The following is a 20,276-nucleotide window of genomic DNA, read 5'->3' as shown; positions in this document are numbered from 1 at the left end:
GACAAACAACAATTCACCTGTGGACAATTTAGAGTTGCAAATTAACCTAACATGCATGTTTATGGAATGTGAGAGGAAGCTGGAGTACCTGGAGAAAACACACGGGGAGATCATGCAAACTCGAACCCTGGTCTTCCGATCTACTGACTGTGTGGCCAACATGCTTATCTATCAATCTCCTTTTTTTACGATATTGTCCAACTCTCACGCCACCACGAGTGGCGGCCTTTAAGCAGCTCTGTTACTTTATTCAAGTACATTTTTCCGTGCCGTGAGAGCGACGTCCCGCATCAGTGTGATTCCCTACCAATATCTACCGGTATCATATTTTTATACCAATATCGGGCCGATATTCCTAGTTTTATTTCATTTTTACTTCCAGTAATGCTGAAGTGAACCAATAGATTTGTCCATATAATGTATCTTAGCAGCTCATTAGCTTCAACAGGTTCCCACTGAGGAAGAGTGAAAGCAGTCGGTCGTGGCCATGTTTACATTTTCTCTGTAGAAGCCAGATGTCATTGGATCAGCTATGAAAATTAATTAGCTGGGTTCATGTGGCACCTTCCAAATCGACTAGCCTTTTATGGGCTGTCGGCGAAATTACTGGGAATGGATTGATCCTAAAGGACCCTCCTCTGCCCCCATACACGCATATGCACGCACACACACATGCACAAACACACACAATCACACTCAGACGCACACATATATACTGTATATTCAAACTAAGGCATACATTTTCTTTTTTGAAGCCACAATACTGCAAAAAATCTAAATACAGGTTCTATATAGTTTGTTCCAAAAGTGGATTAGAGGAGAAAAGCAGGTGGATCCAAAGGAGGGAGAAATCTCAGCTGGAATCACAGTGCAGTTGCCCTCTCTGACCCTTAAAGCTTTGACATTACAAACTGTAGAAATTCTTTCTTCATGTCTCTTGATGCTTTCTCTCAGTGTTTTTACCGTTCTTGTCTCTTCAGCGCCTCCCTCTATCTATCTCTTTGCCGCTTCACACTCCCCCCACCACCCCTGTCTCTCTAGCCCCCCCCCCTCTGTCTTTTCCATCTCCCTCTCTGAGTAAGTGAGTTTCATCTGGGGTGCTTGCTGGGCGAAATCACCCCAGGGTGAACACTTTATTATCTGTAGTCAAAGCGTCACCACAAATACCATTCTACACACACAAGTGTCACTTTCCATTTGTCCGCGCTCTGGCTGCATTAGCCGGCCCAGAGCCTTGTGTCTCCAGCAGAAGAAAGCAAACAGCGTGGGAAAGAACTTGTCCTGCATTCCTGCCCCAGTGACACCAGTGGCACCGCCGTGGTCGACCTGCTGCCTCTCTCAAGGAATTAAAAAAGCAATAACAAAAATAAAATCAGCACTATGAGCAAATGAGCAATAGATTGTGAAATGTCAAACAGAGGATGTTATTTCGGCATCTTATAATCTTTTATTACATTGTATGAGCTCCCAGCAGGTGCTCAAGAGGCCACAACAAATGAGCTCCTTGTTTCAAGCTGCATGGGTTAATTATGATGATCATGCCCAGTGTCCACTAAAAACAACACCAGTGGGGATTACTGTGGAATGCAGGCCAAAGGCACTCATTTCAAGCCTTTTGTGGGACACCCATGTACCACCAGATAAACATAGGAACTGGAGGATTGTGTTTACCTCAAAATACACACTGAACTGTCAGTGTGTCAGGTCGCAGCTTGTTTTTGTATTGGCCTTCTACATATTGTAAGAATAAAATGAATTCACTTTTAATGTGATATATTGTTAGCAGGGCTGTCAAAAATAATGTGTTAATGGCGGTAACTAATTAATTAATTACGTTAACATATTTAGTGTAATTAACGTATGCGCATCATGGCAAGTCTCACCTCTCTGTTATGACGGTGGCTGAACGGCAAGTATAGTGTCTCCACACTAACTTTATCCCTACCTTAACACATCAACAGCAGTGCTCAATTCCAACACCATATATGTATCTCCAACTCGCAAACACGCCTCCGTCGTGCTTAGAACAACACTTCCTCACTCTTCAACTCGCTATTGTGAACATCAATATAACAAAAGCAGGTCATTACAAAGAGACTGGCTAACAACAACACACAACAAATTCATTCAAGCAAGAACAAAAAGAGCAATGGCTGAGATGGTTCAGTTTAATTGTGTAGGATAAAAAGTGTGGTATCTCTTAGTTTTACTAATATTAGTGTACTGTGTTTGAAAATTACAATACTGTTCTAAATACCTGTAACTCTATAGCCTAGTTCAGATGAACTGCAGAGGAACATGTAAGACAGACACATTTTATTATGGAGTGTATTACATTTTAGCTTGATTTAAATGTTTTGTATATTTGGAGCTGTTAGTAGACATACAGGATGTTAAATATATATAATCCTGTCCTGTCATTTACCTTTCTGTCAATAAAATACAGTGAAAATGGGCAAATTTCAGACATTTTTGCAAATGGTGATTAATCATGATTAATACATTTGTAAACTGTGATAATCTGATTAAAAATTGTCATTTGACAGCCCTAATCATTGGATATTACAGTAATTGTCTTTGCCACCTTTAACACAAAGTTAAGATGTGGATGTTTTGTTATGGTTCTGGTTTAATTTATTTTGAACATGCATACAGTTACATTGAATGCTTCATGTTACAATTCACAATTCCACATGTCCGAAAGGGAGTAGGAAGAAGTAGATCTTATTTAATCCTACCCCATCTCCATATCACATCAATACAAGTGTTCACTTCCTGTATTCAACATACTGTACACGAGTGATCACCAACACAGTGCCCGCGGGCACCAGGTAGCCCCCCACGACCACATGAGGCAGGTTCATTCAGGTTTTCAGTTAATAATGTGACAACACTAGAAAGAAAAGTATTCTGAAACATAAAATGTGAGTTGTGGATTCCAGCATTTTGGGAATGAACAAGCATATTTGATTTGTTTGGGTTGAAAAAAGGTATGAAAATCATTTCTACAAAAATGAGTAGCTCGTGGCCATTTTCATTTTATAAAAGTAGCTCTCGCAAGAAAAAACGTTGGTGACCCCTGATCTACACTAATTCACTGTTTACTTATTCTTCCTAACAATCAAAGCAGTTAATATCCATCCATCCATCCATCCATCCATTTGCTATGTCGCTTATCCTAATTAGGGTCGTAAGGGTATGCTGGAGCCTATCCCAGCTGACTTCGGGAGAGAGGCGGGGTACACCCTGGGCTGGTCGCTAGCCAGTCGCAGGGCACAGTTAATATTATTATTATTATTATTATTACTATCACCATTACTATTTTTTAAACAAAACAAACAAACAAAAAAAAGTTCTACCTTTTTCTCCTGTTGACATTCCTCTCCACTTCCTGCTGTCTTTCGTGTACTGTGAGTGTCATTGAATGCAGATATATGGGTTGCTAATTTTAGTCCTTTGTTGAGCAGGCAGGCCCTTGCAACAGTGATATCAAAGTCAAATGCTATTGAATGTAATCCTTCTAACTTCATGGTTCTTTCTTTGTGGGTTGTATCCTCCATTTTCCTTTTTGTCATGGTTAGATGATATTGTATATATGTAAGTATCCAGATCGTTTTTGTCTTTGAAGCACTCTTGTTTCTCCTGCACCTCCATTTAGCTTGATGTAGTTTTTACCGTTGCTTTGTATCCTTCCCTGTTTCCTCAAGTCTCGTGCCTTCTTAGCGATGTCAGCGTTCCATTTTGTCAGACGCTCATTTAAATAGACGTCTGTGGCTCTCAGCTTCTTTCCCTGTGTCAGCAGTGCAATTTTGAATTCCCTGTTGGTGAATTTAACAATGACAGGTGTGGTGTTGTTTCTGCCGTATAGTGGGATGCAAGCGCTGATGGTGTTGATATCTACATGCACCTCCTTTGATTGTAGAAAGTTGGCAATCTGTTGCTTTGTTGAAGGAACATCCATTTCATCTGGTTCTCTGTTTTGGACTGCCCTATCTTTTGACCTGGGTGTAATTCAGAACCCTGTGAGGATCACTTTGTCCATTTGTGCATTTTGATCCATCTCATCAATTATATTTCTAATTTGCTCAGTGATATTTTCCTTTGCTTCTTTTTGTTCTGATAGCTTAGCATAGCTGACCTACAATGCATTGGTTTTAGCATCTTTAATGCACAAAATGTATCAAAGTGGCCCCCGCAGCCTTCTGATAGCTTAGCATAGCTGACCTACAATGCATTGGTTTTAGCATCTTTAATGCACAAAATTTATCAAAGTGGCCCCCGCAGCCTTCAATTTTTCTGTATGCAGCCCTTGGTGGAAAAAGTTTGAACACCCCTGCTGTGAATGAATAAGCAAAATAACGAACTGTGCACATAGGCGAGATTAAGAGAGATGGAAATGTATTGTCATCAGTTAGGGCTTCAATGCATAATAAAATAGTTGATGATTTAAACGAAAATGTTCATTCATGTCACTGTATTTATTTTTGTGATTAGAGTTTGGCGTGGTGTAAAACTGTTTTCTGTAACAGGTTGGTTCCCTTTTTTGACAAAAAAAAGTTCCACTGCAAAATACAACAACAGAAATAAAGATGATTATCTTTGTAAAGGCATGTTTATTGCTACAAGTCATTGTATTGGATTGCATTGGATCTCATCAAATGGTGCAGGTGTACCTTATGTTATGGCTGATTCCTGGTTTTAATAATGCCAAGAATAAAGAAGATTCACGGCTGAGTAAGCAAAGTTGTGAGAAGCTCTTTTCATTTCTGATAACAGAACTGTTAATGAATGGAGAAAAATGTCATCCACCAAAAAGAGCTCTGTTTAATAATTAGGTCTGGCTATAGATGTGGTTTGCCCCCAGCCCTGCCTGGGCCACACTCATTGTGCACACTGCATGGTCTAGAAAGCAGGGGCTTTATCAGCAAATACCCCGAGTCAGCACAAGCAGCAGGGTGGTTATGCGTTGCGACTGGCACACCAGCCGATATTGTCATGTGCGATTAAGCCTGTGCTCATGAGCCTGTGAACTCATTCCTGTGGCATCGAAGTCAAGCCCGCCCCCCTTACTATCCCTGCTGCCCCTCGCCTCCTTCCCATTTAACATTCAGCCCTGCCACTTCTCGATATAACCTCTCTGAACCCAGTGAGGAGCTGCGCTGAGCTGATAAAGAGTCTGCAACAGGTCAGAGTGATGAGATTTTAAATGATTCTTTGGAGCCTTTCATCCAAGAGGGTCATGCACAAGTTGAAGTTGGCCTCTGGAGGTTATTTAGTCTTGCCACACCTCTGCAGTTGACAGGGCGATGAAGAGGAACAAAGAGAGGCAAAGACAAACTGTGAAGAGGTGATATTAAACCATGTGAGAGCAGCACAGAGACAGAAAGACGATAAGCTAAAACACCCTTAATGTCAGCATCTTTCTGTCCTTTCTTTAAGGAAAGATTCTACAGTGTGACAATGTCCTCTCAAAGGGCTCCGTGTACTGCCAAGAGCAGGAGCATCCACAACACAAACACACACACAGGTCTGGGGTAAACGACCCCAGAGATAACCATTGTAAGCATGTACAAAAATAAGAAAGGATGCCGAGTAGAGAAAAAAGGAGTAGGGAAGAGGAGAGATGGGGTAAGGCTGGAGGCGGCTGGGCCGGCCTGTCAGAGCACAGGAAGTACTGCTGCACAGGCCTGCAGGTAAATGGAAGAAGAAAGGCGCCTGCAGGCTGCCTGAGGCAAGCCCGGGCCCTTCTGTTCTATCATTTAAGAGACAAGTCGTTCACTGATTCCCAATTAATATTTAACACTGCACAGACAACAAGGCACTCCACTGCAGTACACACGCTGGCGAGGAAGAGGAGGGAAGCGCAGAGGATTTTTGACCTTTATCAAGCACTTTATTGCTTCTGTTTTGGCTCTTTCGAAAAATCGGCCAGTGGAAGGTCTGCAACTTTGATCTACAAATACAAGTTTGAATATGTTTTTATTCGTGAGACTTAGAGCTTAGAGCACAATCTTGCACAATTTATAATTTCAGTTTATCAAAATTAATATATTTTAGTGCAGTTCTACACATCAGAAAACTACAATAATAACCTCTATTCAATTTATCTTACAGTTCTTATTTTGCAATCACTAATGTAAGAAACACCATGGCTGCTGAGTGCATGAACAAGTAACACTGACAATTGTCACAGTAATCCTGCCATTGAAGGCAACAATGCCCTAAATTATGGTCTTCATAACAAGTTCAACCTTAAAATTTGTAACTCTGAGATTGGGTCTTTACATTGAGCTGGGCTCAGTTTACACTCATAAAGGAACAGCAGTAAGGAACAGTACAACAAAACTGCCCTCCTGTTTTCCCTTTATTATTTTTGATCACATATACAGTCACGTCGCAACCGCTCTCCCCACATAATAGCCCTCTTTACAGCCAGACCTCCTGCAACAACCTATCGATCGATATTTACCATCTGTGCGTTTCAATCAAGGCTGGGAGGTTAAATGCATGGAGCTATTTACTGAAGTGGAAATAAAGACGTGCGGCTTGAACAACAAAACAGACACACCGCTGTGTGCCTTTAATTAAAAAGATTTGCAGACATTTGCAGGGGGGAAATCATTCACGCTGCTTTTAAGACCACATTTGCAAAGTTTAGATGAAGCATATCATGATATACAGTGGACAGCACATCACAGTACAGTCTAAAGCTGTTGATGTCCATATCAGGTCTAAACCAGGCCCAACGTGTCCTAGGTCTAAACCAGGCCCAACGTGTCCTACTTTGTGGCACCTCTGAAATGCCTCTCTGTTAGTCTCTGAGCTCAACACTTCCTGTGGGACAGCAAAGGACTGGGGACACTCTGTCTCTGTCCCCCTCGAACCACCCCCACTCTCTGGCAGCCAAAGACAGAGGGTGTTGATGCCTTGCACCTGCAGGGACGCACAAATGCCAGCTCGCTTTGGAACCAGGAAGTGCTTCTTCAATCCAATTCCCACTGTGAGCACAACTACAGTAGAGCCCCTCTTCCTTGAGCTAACCTCCCATGGCAGCAAGATTGCTTCGCCCCCTGTGCTCACAGCAGAAGGCAAGAGGGCTGAGCGAATGCAAAGCTCGGTGGGTGGCCATCAGCCGGAAATGATCCTCTTGTGTGCCAGCACTGAGACGTCAAGATGACACGAGAGGATAGACTATGTAAGAGGTCGGGCCGCACATGGCTGCACCTCTTACTGCTCAGAATTTTGCAATGTGAGAAGACTGTGATGGACACATATCAAATGCTTATGTGAACACAGAAAATCCCCACAATGTGATGGCATAAGCAAGCATCCAGAAGATGTGTAGCCATGGATAGCTGTCAATCACTTTTGACGATGAACAATACTTCATGACCTCTGCTTTCCTGCTGGAATAATGACAATGCCAATGAGGACACTGCAGAATTCCAAACGGGACTCATAAAGAGAGTAGTTCAGTCAGTGGTAAAAGGTCAGGTGCATGCAGATTTGTTCCATCTCCCCAATTCTGCTTAAAACCTGCACCCACCTCCCACTTCCAGAGTTCTGATGTTGCTTTTCCCACTGCATATTACCAGCTTGGCTCAGTTTGGGATGGCTGGTTTCCTACACCAAAATCAGCACTGTGGGAAACCGCGGAAACCAGGCGGTTCCAATGCATCCGTTGGTCATACTTGCAGGGTTTCCCCTAGGATTTTGTGAAGCTGTGGTGGTGGGCTGCACGGGAAGGCGGACTGCCGCCACGGTGACGTGCCGCTGCTGCGTCTGTATTTTTTTAAAATTATGACAATAACAATTTTTATGACTTATTAACAACCAGCCAGCCACCACCAGCCAGTACGAGTCTGGAGTTTGTTTTTCAGAAAGTGCAACATACAAATCAAATTTTACCTTTATGCATTCCCACATTGTATCAGCATTTGGGACCAAATATGAGGTGAAAGAAAAAGGCCAAAAATACAGTGTAGTAGTCTATCTGTGCAGTGTGGGACAAAGTTAGAAGGTGCGTTCAAGGACCGTTAAAGCGGGACAAAACGCTGCTCGCATTAAACATGCAAAATCTGTGGGATTTCTAACCCTATATTATTTTTTGAATGAAAAATAAACTGCCCCGCAGATGGAAATAAAAAGTAAAAATCCCACAAGATGTTGAAAAACCGTGGAAAAGCGTGCCAAGGTGGCAGTAAAGGCTGGGTTATACTTTCCGTTTGAACGAAATCCGCTTGAGAGACCGTGTGTGAGTTTATACTCCGTGCGGCATCTGCTCCCAAACTGCAGGCGGCAGTGTATCAAAAACACACGTCTACCACAGTACTAAACTAGAGCGGAAGACGTTTGCCATTATTTACTTGGCTTCCAACATGAGGGTGTGGGTGCAAAAATGACGTCATTTGTCCCCATGGACCTCGCAAATGTGGAAAATAGGCTTAAGTCAATTCACATTTCTCCTCCGATTGTATGCTCCATAGTAGCCAGCCTCGTGCTGACGGCTAATGCAGTGCTAATGTAACGCCTACAAATAGCAGTCACAATTTGTTTCATGTAAGAAAGTCACATTGTATAAAGTAAGATATGTGGCACACTAGGAGCATTATTACGCCACACCAGCAGGGGAAGTATTACTTCAAGAAAGTAGTGAGCGGAAGAAGCTTGGATGACGCTTCCTTTTCTCATCCTAGCTACAAACATGTGCATGCTAATTGTGCGTCAAAAAATAAAAATAGTGCAATTAAAGGAAACCGGATATCTGGTTGCATCATTCAAAACCCTACTAGCCAGGCAGTGTAGCTATTACTGCCAGTAAAAATATCATACACCTCACAACACAATATTAGTGAATGTTATTATTGTTGTGAATATGTCACTTTCTTTGCGTGCGTTCATGGCTGTGCTTGTTTTAGTTATTTGCCGGTATCACCCGTAAGCATTCTAGACCTGAATTGCTTGCAGTCCCTCATCTTTCTAGCCTATCTTGCAGTCCATCTGTCAGTTTCAGTAAGTAAATATAGTTTTTAAATCAATAATTCTATGAGTATTAGAATAATACTATGGGATTTCATTCCAGGGCTAACTGGTCTTTCACTTTCCAGTTGTCTGTGTCACATGCTGGCATCAATAAAACATAATGGTGGCCATTTTTTGTGTGTCATATCATAGATATCACAATACAATATCAGTGAACGTTATTAATGTGTTATTGTTGTGAACATGTCACTTTCTTGGCTTTGCTGTTCAAGGCTGGATGTATTTGAATACATTTTGGGTTATTGAGGTGAGAAACACTATTGAATTGAAGAAATAACTCATGGCAAAACGGGAAGGTGGTGTCTGTGTGTCTCGCTGACACATCATGTCTTTAACAGTCACATCAGAATCACGTCTTCAATTAAGGTAAAACTAACCTTAAAAGTTCATTTATCCCTTTCATTTATCATGTATATGCATTTATATGCCCTTGGAATTGTTCACTGCATGTAAAACTATAATTGTAAGACTATAAAAACATGTTTGAGTTAACATTTTCGGCGTTCTAGAACAGATTAATTGGATTTACATTATTCCTTATGAGAAAAACTTATTCAGTTTGTGTCCCTTTTGGTTAGAGCCGGCCTTCTAAGGTTCCACTGCATCTTAATATTCAACTGGAAAGGCTTGCATCAGTCCATACACTCTGCAGTTTTATAAGCTTCCTAGCTCCTCTGTTGTGTCTCTTACACCAAATAAGATAAGCAGAGGTGACTAGAGGTCATCATGTGCATTAATTCTCCTCACTCGGCTAAAAGCAAAGCACCTGTCTACTGTCTCTGGCCTCCCTGCCTGCAGAGGAACAGGGCTATTAGGAGAATCCCCAGGTGAACCTACATGCTACGTCCTGAGGCCGTGTGATTGTCTCTGTCCATCAATCTGGAGGAGGTTTGAACCTGGCCTGACATGGCATGAACCGCGGATATCAGGCCTTCTGGGAACGTCTCTCATCTACACCTGGCTGATTGGCACGTCAGGCCTCCCGGCTGGTGTCACAGGAGGTTACTGCTGCATGTGTGCCCCATCTCCTTTCCTCTGTGTGTATGTGTGTACAAGTGTAAGGACACGTTTGGAAAAACAAATCCGGACTTTTAGAGCAGTTGATTAAACGGATTTAACTAGGATTAAGCTGTTCTTTCCAATTCTGATTTCACTACACACACACACCCACAAAGACACACTCACACACCTGAAATAGCTATTATCCAAATGAAGGTTATATAACTGGCTGCAGCACTAATTAAAGATATTCGAAATAATCCTCCCTCCCCTTTTAAAAAACCTGGGGGCAGACCAAGGTTTGACCCTAAAGCACCATACAATCACGCTATAGCAATTAAGTAAGTAAATGGAAAACCTGACAAGATAATATTTTGGGAAATAGCCAGACCCCCATCTAACTGTCAGATGCAGGATTCAAAAGTTCTTCTTTAGCTGTCATGTGGCAGAGTAATTGCTGTCTGGGCCAGTGAGGAGGCAGCTGGTGGTTGTGGTGGGGGGGCAACCCTGTCAGTGTTACTCATCACTGGAATGGCGATCCTCCCTTCCCTCTTTTGCTCAATTCTACTATTGGACCCTCAGAGCCACAGCGGAGGGCAGCAAAGGAGCGGTAACGATGGTGAGGGTCACCCCTGGCGGAGGGTGTCAGGGGTCACTTGCATCTATTCACCCCTCTCCCCCCTGAGTGGCCTCTCTCGCTCTCCTTCTCTCTCATGTGTCTGGGCGCCCTCCCTCTGGGGCACAACATGATGAGAGGCGCTGGCTCCACGGCCGTCTCTGCCTTTCATGTCTCCATCTAGGCCAGCGGTGGAGACACACGGAGGCGAGGACGAGGGCTACAAATGTCACCCATAAGGAGGATTTAATTAAAAATGACAGGGGCTGGCGCAGGAGAGTGCAGCCACATATGTGTGGAATTTGGGCGCAGTGAAAGCAAGTGCCTATGATTTATAATTCAAGTAATGCTCTGCATTCCCTTTTAATTCTATGGCCAAAGGAAGAAAAAATATCAAAAGGCCGCCCCTATGAAGCTAATCCAATATGATATTTTTAAGGGCAAGCGGTCAATGGCTTTCTGAAAAGCCAGCGTCTCTGCAGCTCTCCCTCGTCTGTCTCTCCCCATCTCCCTCTCCGAGGCTGCTGCCTGCTGTCTCCGCCCTGCACGCTGCTCTACCGCGCCTCACCCCCAGCCCCCCCTCTAGCCCAGGCTGTGATAATGGAAACATCCTACTCTCCGCCTCCCGTTTCTCCCGTTAAGCTCTGCGCGCTTGGGGGAAATTGATTGTCTGGCGAGCCGATCTGAACGCTTCCAGCTGATGGCAGAGCCAGTTAAGTCCTTTTTTATTGAGGGTATGAGGGATTTTTAATGGGAGTCGCATCAATGAACTGTGCAGTCACTCGGCATCTGCATGTGGGGGCTTTTGTAAAAGCCTCCCCACGACCCCAGACCTCGCTCTATCACTCTATCACACACCCACACACACACACATTTTATTTAAAGGACAGCCGATGCAAACGACACATTTCCCGTCTGCCCCATTGCCAGGTAATCTACCGCCAGTGTTCTGTGTCTCTTTGATGAGTGGACTCTGGTTATGGGGGCCACCTATTGTGAGGTTGGGTCACCTTACCCACACCCTCTTCTTCTATGCTGGCACTAAGTGGATCACAATCAATCAATCAACCTGCTCAGTTTGGCCCACATCTGCAGCCTGATCCTGTGTACATCCTTCTTCTAATAAGGCAAGTGTTTTCAAAGTGTGGCACAGTGAGTTTCCCCTATGAGAATATAATATGGGTGGGGTCCTCCTTACTACTACTCCTACACACATTTTGTGAAGTTTTCTGCTTACCCCAGACTGTTTACTTGCTTACTGTAGGAACTAAAAATCAATCAACTTGAGTTAGCTTAACAGGTTTCAAAAATATGTTTTTCTTTATTTTTTTCAAGCTGCTGCACATACCTTTAAATCTTCTGGGGTTTCACACTTTGAACCCCCCCCCCCGTTTTAACTATGTCACCATTTTGTAAAGCCACCACACTTGCCGGTGCCTCCTCATTCACAGCACAGAAAAAAGGCGATTATGTTCAAACATCCTCCTAATGAACCTCAAGTCAGTCACAGAGGTAGTCTTTCAATCAACAGCTTTAACCAGGTGGAGAGCCGGACAGAGAGGGAAAAGGGAGAACTATAAACTTTTCTTTTTCTCGGCTGATAGAGCACCACACTCCTAAAGGCTGCACCTCACTACAAGACTTAGGGAGGAAATAGGCTAATCCTGAAAAATTGGGAAGGAATCGATGAAGTGAGTTTTGAGGGTCTCCTTCAGTCCTTCTCATTTCCTTTCCATCATCCCCTCTTCTTAGAATTCAGTTTCAATTTTAGCTTGTTTGGCCACCTTTTGTCCACAAGCTTTCAAAGTGAAGGCACTTTTGTTAACATCAACATTATTATCTACTGTTTATACTAATGCATAAATGTATTATTTTACCGGATCACTGTAAAAGAGATGATGCTTCAACTCAATGATTAGATGCTGGGACCCAAACTCACCACAAACATGAATTTAACACAACAAACACTAGAAATCACAAAGCCATTTTCCAAAAGTGAAATTCGTTAAAATACTGGGAAATACCACAATTATTGTATTTTACACGACTTTTAAAAAACTTGTGTAACTTTTGAAATACAGTGATCCCTTGCTCTATCGCGGTTCATCTTTCATGGAATTGCTGTTTTACAGAATTTTTTTGTGCTTTAAAAAAAAAAAAAAATACAGCCTATCAATGCTGTTATAGGCCGAACCTGGCCCTTTAAGAAGAACTGCATTGTGGGAAGTTGAGTGTCTCACTCGCTCTTCCCTCTCGCTGGCTGCACCACCCATTGTTTTCTGCATCCTGATTGGCTGTAGACCATTGTCAATCAATCTCCTTGCGCCGCTCTGCCTCCTGTGTCATTGCTAGCTTGCTTGCTAGCTTGTAAAGGAATCTTCAGTTCGAGGGAGGAGGACTGCAGCAATGTGTTTTAACAAGGATACAAAAACGCTACAGTACATCGGAACGCCACCAGGACGAAAAGGCACGGTCACGTGAGTGAAATACGTGTGAGTGACTTAATAATTTCTCGTGTCCGACCTGTAGGTTGATCATTAAAATTTAAATGAAGGTTTGAACTTTTTAAAGTATGTTTAAACAAGAGATAAATTTGACAAAATGTTATTACCTCTCTGAGAAAAGTGCAAAAAGTGTATGGTGAGGGGTTTTACAGCCTTAAAACTGTCACAATGCGTGGAGCTGTCAAGTGTTTGACCCCCGGTATGCAGAGAGAGAGGCAGAAGTGTTCAAATAAAAATATTTTTATAACAAAAACTGGTACTCACAGTAGAGCAGGATAAGGTAAGAAAAGGTGCCAAAGAAAAAGGCTCTGTAACAACAAGCAACTGGCATAAGTATAGGTACGTGAATAGTTCAGGTGACAGCACAGGCAAGGAGAAACAGTCAATGAACCAGCACCGTCCCTGTGACGACGCTGGGCTTTTAAACCTCACTAATTGTGATTGCAACCGGCTGTGCACAACACCACTGCGGTAAAGCGGCTGCAACTTCCCCCTAGAAGGAAGTAAAGCACTCCAGAATAAGAGCCCAGGACAGGAAGTGCTCACTCCTGTCCTGCGGAACATGACAAAACCATACAGTATATAATAACTGTAAAAAAAAGTTGGCTACTTCGCGGATTTCACTTATTGTGGCCTATTTTGGGAACCTATCCCCGTGATAAACGAGGGAACTCTGTATACTTTCTGATAATGATCATTTTTATAGTACAATCGAACCTTGTTTGTGTCTTGTTTAGGTCCGATTCTAACTGAAACAAACGCTAGCTAAATCAATTTTACCCCTAAGAAATAATGCATATCCAATTAATCCATTATAAGACAGGGGTGCCCATTATGTCAATCGTGAGCTACCAGTCAATTGTCAAGGTAATCTGGGTCGATCGCATAAACGTCCATTGTAGATTAAGCTCCCTTCACACTACAGATGCAACTTTCATCTTTATTGTTGCGATTACGGATAAACTATCTCAGCGGTAAAATGCAGCGGGTTAAGTAGAAAAAAAGTGAAATTGTTTGATGACTTTTCTTCGCATTATGAACTCCACAATAAAAATGCGTTTTTTCTATTCTGTTTCTTAAACTATTATTTCATGATTAATTGGAAAATGTGCCGATTACTGAAACCTTTTTAATATAATGCTTTGACTTTGGTAGCATAGTGTTTTAAATAATAATTTTCTTTTGTTGTATATCGGTAATGTTTGATAGCAAAAGCTAACTGGGTTAATACATGAACTGTGTGTATAATTACTACTATGTAGCTATTTTGACTGACATTTCACTCAGGTACTCAGGTTATGTACACAACTATTGTGGAATTATATGTAATTATCATTATTGAATAGCCATAGTAAATTTATTTGTGAATGATATCAACTACTTTGATTACACGTACATTTTGAAACTGTGAATGTGAAAAACTAATCAGTAGTATTTAGTGTAGTAGTTTCAAAGTTTACCGGAGATAGATCATGTCGACTTGTAACATGCATGCTGAAGTGCACACCTGATATACATGTACAATGTACATATATACTCATTTTTATAAATATAGTAAGTACATATTTGTTCTATATTTATAGGAGGAGGCAGATCTTTGGGACTTGGTTTTAAAAGTGGCTCGCAGGCCGAAAAAGTGTGAGCACCCCTGTTATGAGCTATGGACGTTTTGTGATAAAAAAAAATATTAAGAACACAGTTGGACTCACGCAGTCTATTAACAACATGGCAAGAAGTGCGTAAACCAAATGTACGTAAACCAAGGCAACATTTTTGCATACATTTTCAACATTCACTGAAAAACACACTAACCGGGGTGGACGCTAACCGAGTTTCCACTGTAAAAATAACTGGGACTGCATGTTAGCCTCACAGTCAGGAGAGTGAGGGATCCAAACTCTGTTTGGGCATCTCTGTGTGGAGTTTGCAGTTTCTCCGTGTGCATGCGTGGGTTTTCTCAGGGTACTCCGGCTTCCTCCCACATTCCAAAAGCATGCATGTTATGTTTGGAGGCTCTAAATATTCCATCGGTGTGAATTTGAGTGTGCATGGTTGTATGTCTACACAGTATAGGCCAAAAGTTTGGACACACACAACATAACCCCATGGTCCCAACCCCATTAATAAGGCAAGAAATTCCCCTAAGTAACCCTGACAAGTCACCTGTGAAGTGGAAACCATTTCAGGTGACTACCTCATGAAGCTCACTGAGAGAACACCAAGGGTTTGCAGCTCTATCAAAAAAGCTACTTTCAGCAAGTTTGAGGAATCTAATATATGACATATTTAGAGTTATTTCGCACTAAGTACATAATTCCACATGTGTTCATTCATAGTTTTGATGCAGTCAATGAGAATCTAGTCATGAAAATAAAGAAAACGTGTGTCCAAACTTTTGGCCTGTACTGTATGTGCCCTGTGACTGGCTGGCGACCATTCCAGGGTGTACCCTGCCTCTAACCCAAAGAGGGATAGGTACCAGCTCACCCATGATCCTAATGAGCACAAGTGGTATAGAAAATGGATGGATGGATGGCTAGATAAAAAAAAATTGTTTCATGTTTAAGCTTGATTTTACTTCTCTGACACGCTAGTCAGTCGGCTACCTATTAATTGTGAAATAAACATATTTTGAAGCATTTTCTGCAATTCATATTCATTCATTTAACATATTATTTGTACCACACTCCAATTGTAAAGGTATTCAAGGCAATTCTGTAATACATAACATTACTGCAGAAACATACAGTACAACCGGTTTTAGCCTTCCTGTTAGTTTCCATTTACTTCTACTCCTGTTTTTCATCAGCATTGAATGGATTGTAGGTCCGCTGTGTAAAATACAAGCTCTTTTAAGCTTTCATTATAGTAGAAACAACTTCATGACATCTGAATATCCTTGTTAAAATAGGTGTGAAAAGCTTTAACTCATATTATGATCAAATCAATCCTCTACGTGTCTGATTGCTACAGCTCCCTAGCTGCAAACTGGCTGGAACTAGTTTGCCTACTCTGCAACAACTCATCTTTGTCCCTTTGCACCAATTTGTGAGTGGACAGAGGGTGGTGCTGAGGGAGCAAACACAGCAGCTGTCATGCTTTACAGGCGGCCCTGACCAGACACTGTAAATGTTTACAGACCCCTCAGGGTCACGCAGGGCCATGAGGCACGTTAAAACACTGTCTGCTCAGCCCCGTTGCCACGACTGCACCATCAGCACGGCTAAACAGTCCCCGCTCACAACGAGAGGCCTAACAACATGACAATTTGGCCTCCAAAGTGCACAACCAGTCCAACTGTGTTTGGAAATCGTCAGAGAAGCAAGGATGACGGTGACACAAACAGCAGATACCGGAAAGTCTGATTTAAGGTGACTTATTTAAAGTCAAAGAGTTAGTGGTTTGTTTCCATCGTCCACTATGACTGATTAACTGAGCATTATCTGGACATGATGAACACATTCCACTCAATCCTTTGATTTGGGCAAGCTCAATTCCAGACCGCCAACGCCGCCTCCCAAATCTTTGTTCACTCACATTTGTGTCCAAGGGATTGCGGTGGCTCCAAGCTCTTGCTGACACACACTGGGTGCTGGGGTGGAGGGTTCTGCCTCCTCTGCAGACAGGCCAGCATGGCGAGGTGGGAATGGTACGACAGCCGGGGGAGTTCTGCGGCCAACCTGGAGAGGAAAAATAAAGTTGAATGAGATAAACAGCATTATTTGAGGTCAACGCTTGCATGCGGTAGCCTGGCGGGATGTGGCCGTGTGGCTAATTGAGGTACAATTTCTCTCCCAGGTTTCATTTGGGGAAACGTGCCTACATTTAGAGGTTTTTGTGATGCGTGTGTTGGCTGATACACACACACCTGTGCTGGGGGGGTCGCGCTGCTAAGCCTGGCTCAGTGCACTGCGTGGCTCCACACAGCCAGTCAAGCACATCTCCTGGCCATGAAACCCTGCTCACAACAAACACAGAAGTAGCAGCACTTCAGCACATTCAGGAACATTCCTCTCAGTGCAGCATGCATGTGGTGATTGATGGCGTTATCTATGGACAGGCAGGGGAAAAAAAGAAAACAGCAGTCTGGCCGTTAAGCTTAGCATACAGCAGCCCTGGGGGGCTGTCACGGAGGGCCTTGGGGGACTGACTGGTGTCTGCATGTATGTGGAAGAGTGTTCTGTACCGTACAGTTGCATGTGTTTATGAGCAGACGCAATGACGAAGGAGGGGGAAACTGCCAACAGTACATCACGGCTGGTGACGGCACTAATCAATCTCCCTGCAGGCCATAAATCTGCAGTTCTGCTCTCGCTCTTTTCCCCCACAACCACCTTCACTCAATAAAAGTGAGGCGGTGGCAGGTAGTTTCCACTGAAAAAGCCCCATCACAGGACACATATATATACTACATGGGCTAAAGTGATTATGATACCTGGACTTTCTGCAGGAAGGTCCCTTCTGCTTCACCTATGACAACTTTCACTTTTTGGAAAATATTTTTGACAAAATGTTGGACCTGAGAGAGGTCCTGTTCTAGTTCATTTCAAAGGTGTTGCTGGGCTGTCTAGGTTCTTTCACGTCAAACTCATCTAAACATGTTTTTTTTTTTATCTGTCTACTGGGGCACAGTCATGGTGGAAGAGAAAACAAGCATTCAAAGGTTCCCAGAAAGTTGGAAGCATAAAATGTCTTGGTAAAATGAAGAATTAAGATTTAGGGGGAGTCTACCACGCAGTACTAGCTCGCTTCAGATTTGGGTAACCACCACTTCAAAGTAGTACGGTGCAAATATTGAACACATCAATTGGAACAAAACATGCTAAAAAATAACATATAGGGACAAAGGTCTCTTCTTTTTACTTTGCCTTATGTGGTTGTTTGGCCACCGTAAGAGGATGAATTCTATTTAGGGATGTCTCGATCCGATCTTCAGGATCGGGATCGGCTGCCAATACGCTGCATTTTGAAGATCGAATAATAGTGGCTTCCGCCACAAGCTCGGGCCGATCTGGTTTCTGTATAACATTCGAAACTCTGTGCCACACTCCTGCATGGTAGGTGCGGTAATGCGCCCAAAAGCTGGTTGCCAGTCCCCTCTGCAAGAAGAAGAAAATGCAACATCACCATGCAGACATGTCCGCGGTGTACTGTGGTGAAGTTAGTTTTACATTGGACGTTGGATATTCGGCTCCGTAGCTACAGCGGTAGTTTCCCCTCATTGTGCCCGGACTGCTGTGTTATGATGCGGGGCGCTTGCACGTGAAGTGCTGCTCAAACCGCTGGTTGTTTATAGTAGGGATCGTCAATAAATTACTATTGCATTGAAGACAGTTTGTTAAAAAAAATGTCAGATACTCTAAATCACACAACAAATTGATCTATAACCATTTCAAATGATTAGTCCTACCCCTACTTCATCTTTTTTTGGATAAACTTTTATTGGATCTTTTATTTTATTGGAGCGATTTTATTTCTGACTAGAAGTAACACAGTGGAACCTCAGTTAGTGTCCGCCCCAGTTAGCGTGTTTTTCAGTTAACATAAACAATGTATGCCCAAAATTTTCCAGTAAGCGTAGAATAAGGTCGCCTGTGTTGTCGTGTTATTAATGCACTGCCTGAGTCCAACTGTTTTCTTACTGCATTTCATATTTCACTGTATTTCATTCATCACAAAACATACTGTTAGCATCCTTAGCTTGCTAACAAAATGGCAACCGGAACCGGAGGTCAGCTATGTCGCCCGTCTATAATGTCATCAGCGGTGACTCTCAAAAATGTTAACACAAACATGTTTTTATAGTTTTACATGCAAAAAAACTATTTTAAATGAGTATAAGTGCATATATTATTGAGACACGAAACACCATTTAAATTCAAGAAATAACTCGTGGCAAAAAAGGAAGGTGGTGTCCGTGTGGTGTCTCGCTGACACATCGTGTCTTTGGGAACAGTTGCAGCAAGAATCACGCCTTCAGTGAAGGTAAAAGTAACCATAAATATTCATTTATCCCTATCATTCATCATTTATATGTATTCATATGCATTTTGAATTGTTTTCCTAATGTAAAACTATAATTGCTGAACTCTAAAAATGTGTTTTGTGTTAAAATGTTCAGCTTTCTGGAATGGATTCAATGGATTTGTATTATTTCATATGGCAAAAATTGTTTTGGTTAGAGTCGGACCTTCTGGAACGAATTAATGACGCTAACCAAGGTTCCATTGTAAATTGTATTACATGCTTGCTGTCAATGGACAAGCATCAGTATCGGGCAAGAAGGTGCCATGTAGTGAAAGAGTGATATAAGGAGTCTATTCTCACTGAAAAATAATGATTAATTGATTATGTATCACTTCGTATCACTCGTATCTTTAAATTAAGACACACGGGTAACTCATTAACTTCAATAATGTAGCAGAATTTAAAGCATTATTTATTACCTAGCAGTATCAAATATGGTGGCATAATGGTGACTGATTACAAGTCTTTCAGTACTACGGTATTGGGTTTATGTGCCAGGTGAGGACAGTTAAAAGCAAAACCACTGAGGTTCACAAAATGCTCTCATATGATAAGGATCGATATTACCTCACTAGGCCGATATTGTTTGGTTTCCAGGGAACAGACACTCAGACTGCACAACACTGGCAAAGTCCACTCCCAGCTAGGAAGCATGCTGTGTCTGTAAAAAGAATTGTGGCCTTAATATTAGCTCTCTCTGAGTCTCATGTCCAAAATGTATCGCCATGAATCACTAGATTCCCAACCTCCTTTCATATTAAAACAAAGAACAGAAGCAAATATTTCATCTCGGCTGTCCGCGCCAGCGTCAGCCATATTATTGAAAAATGATTTCTTGTGCACCTCTCTGAATCTTGAGTCCTGTTATTTATTTTGCCAGGGAATCAGCGGATGCACATTAAAGCACCTGCCATCAGCCAATTACTTGGATTTATAGATTGGGATTTTAACAAGAAGTAAAGCAATTACAATGATTACCAGATGCATTAATGAAACACCCACTCATGTTCCCTTTCACTGAGAGACATTAAGAAGCATATGGGCTGTAGGTAAAGAAAAAAAAGAAAATCCACATCATATAGCAAATA

At 42.3% G+C, this 20,276-nt stretch overlaps 1 protein-coding gene across 2 annotated transcripts in view; it reads right to left on the bottom strand.

Moving 5' to 3' along the window:
- fam222aa (family with sequence similarity 222 member Aa) overlaps positions 1 to 20,276 on the bottom strand; it is a 72,795-nt gene that overhangs the window by 14,462 nt on the left and 38,057 nt on the right. The window contains exons 2-3 of one of the 2 annotated variants that reach the window (XM_054772737.1): positions 17,030 to 17,119; positions 16,699 to 16,841 (exon numbers count right to left, since the gene is read on the bottom strand). In XM_054772737.1, the coding sequence (XP_054628712.1) occupies positions 16,699 to 16,795 (97 nt within the window). In that variant the 5' untranslated portion in view covers positions 16,796 to 16,841; positions 17,030 to 17,119. The remainder of the gene's footprint in view (positions 1 to 16,698; positions 16,842 to 17,029; positions 17,120 to 20,276) is intronic. The other variant, XM_054772735.1, reaches the window with a different exon arrangement.

This window comes from Dunckerocampus dactyliophorus, chromosome 4 (genome assembly GCF_027744805.1).
Source record: "Dunckerocampus dactyliophorus isolate RoL2022-P2 chromosome 4, RoL_Ddac_1.1, whole genome shotgun sequence".
Taxonomy (NCBI): Eukaryota; Metazoa; Chordata; class Actinopteri; order Syngnathiformes; family Syngnathidae; genus Dunckerocampus; species Dunckerocampus dactyliophorus.
Note: the sequence above shows the minus strand (reverse complement) of the source record. Positions and strands in the feature narration are given on the sequence as shown.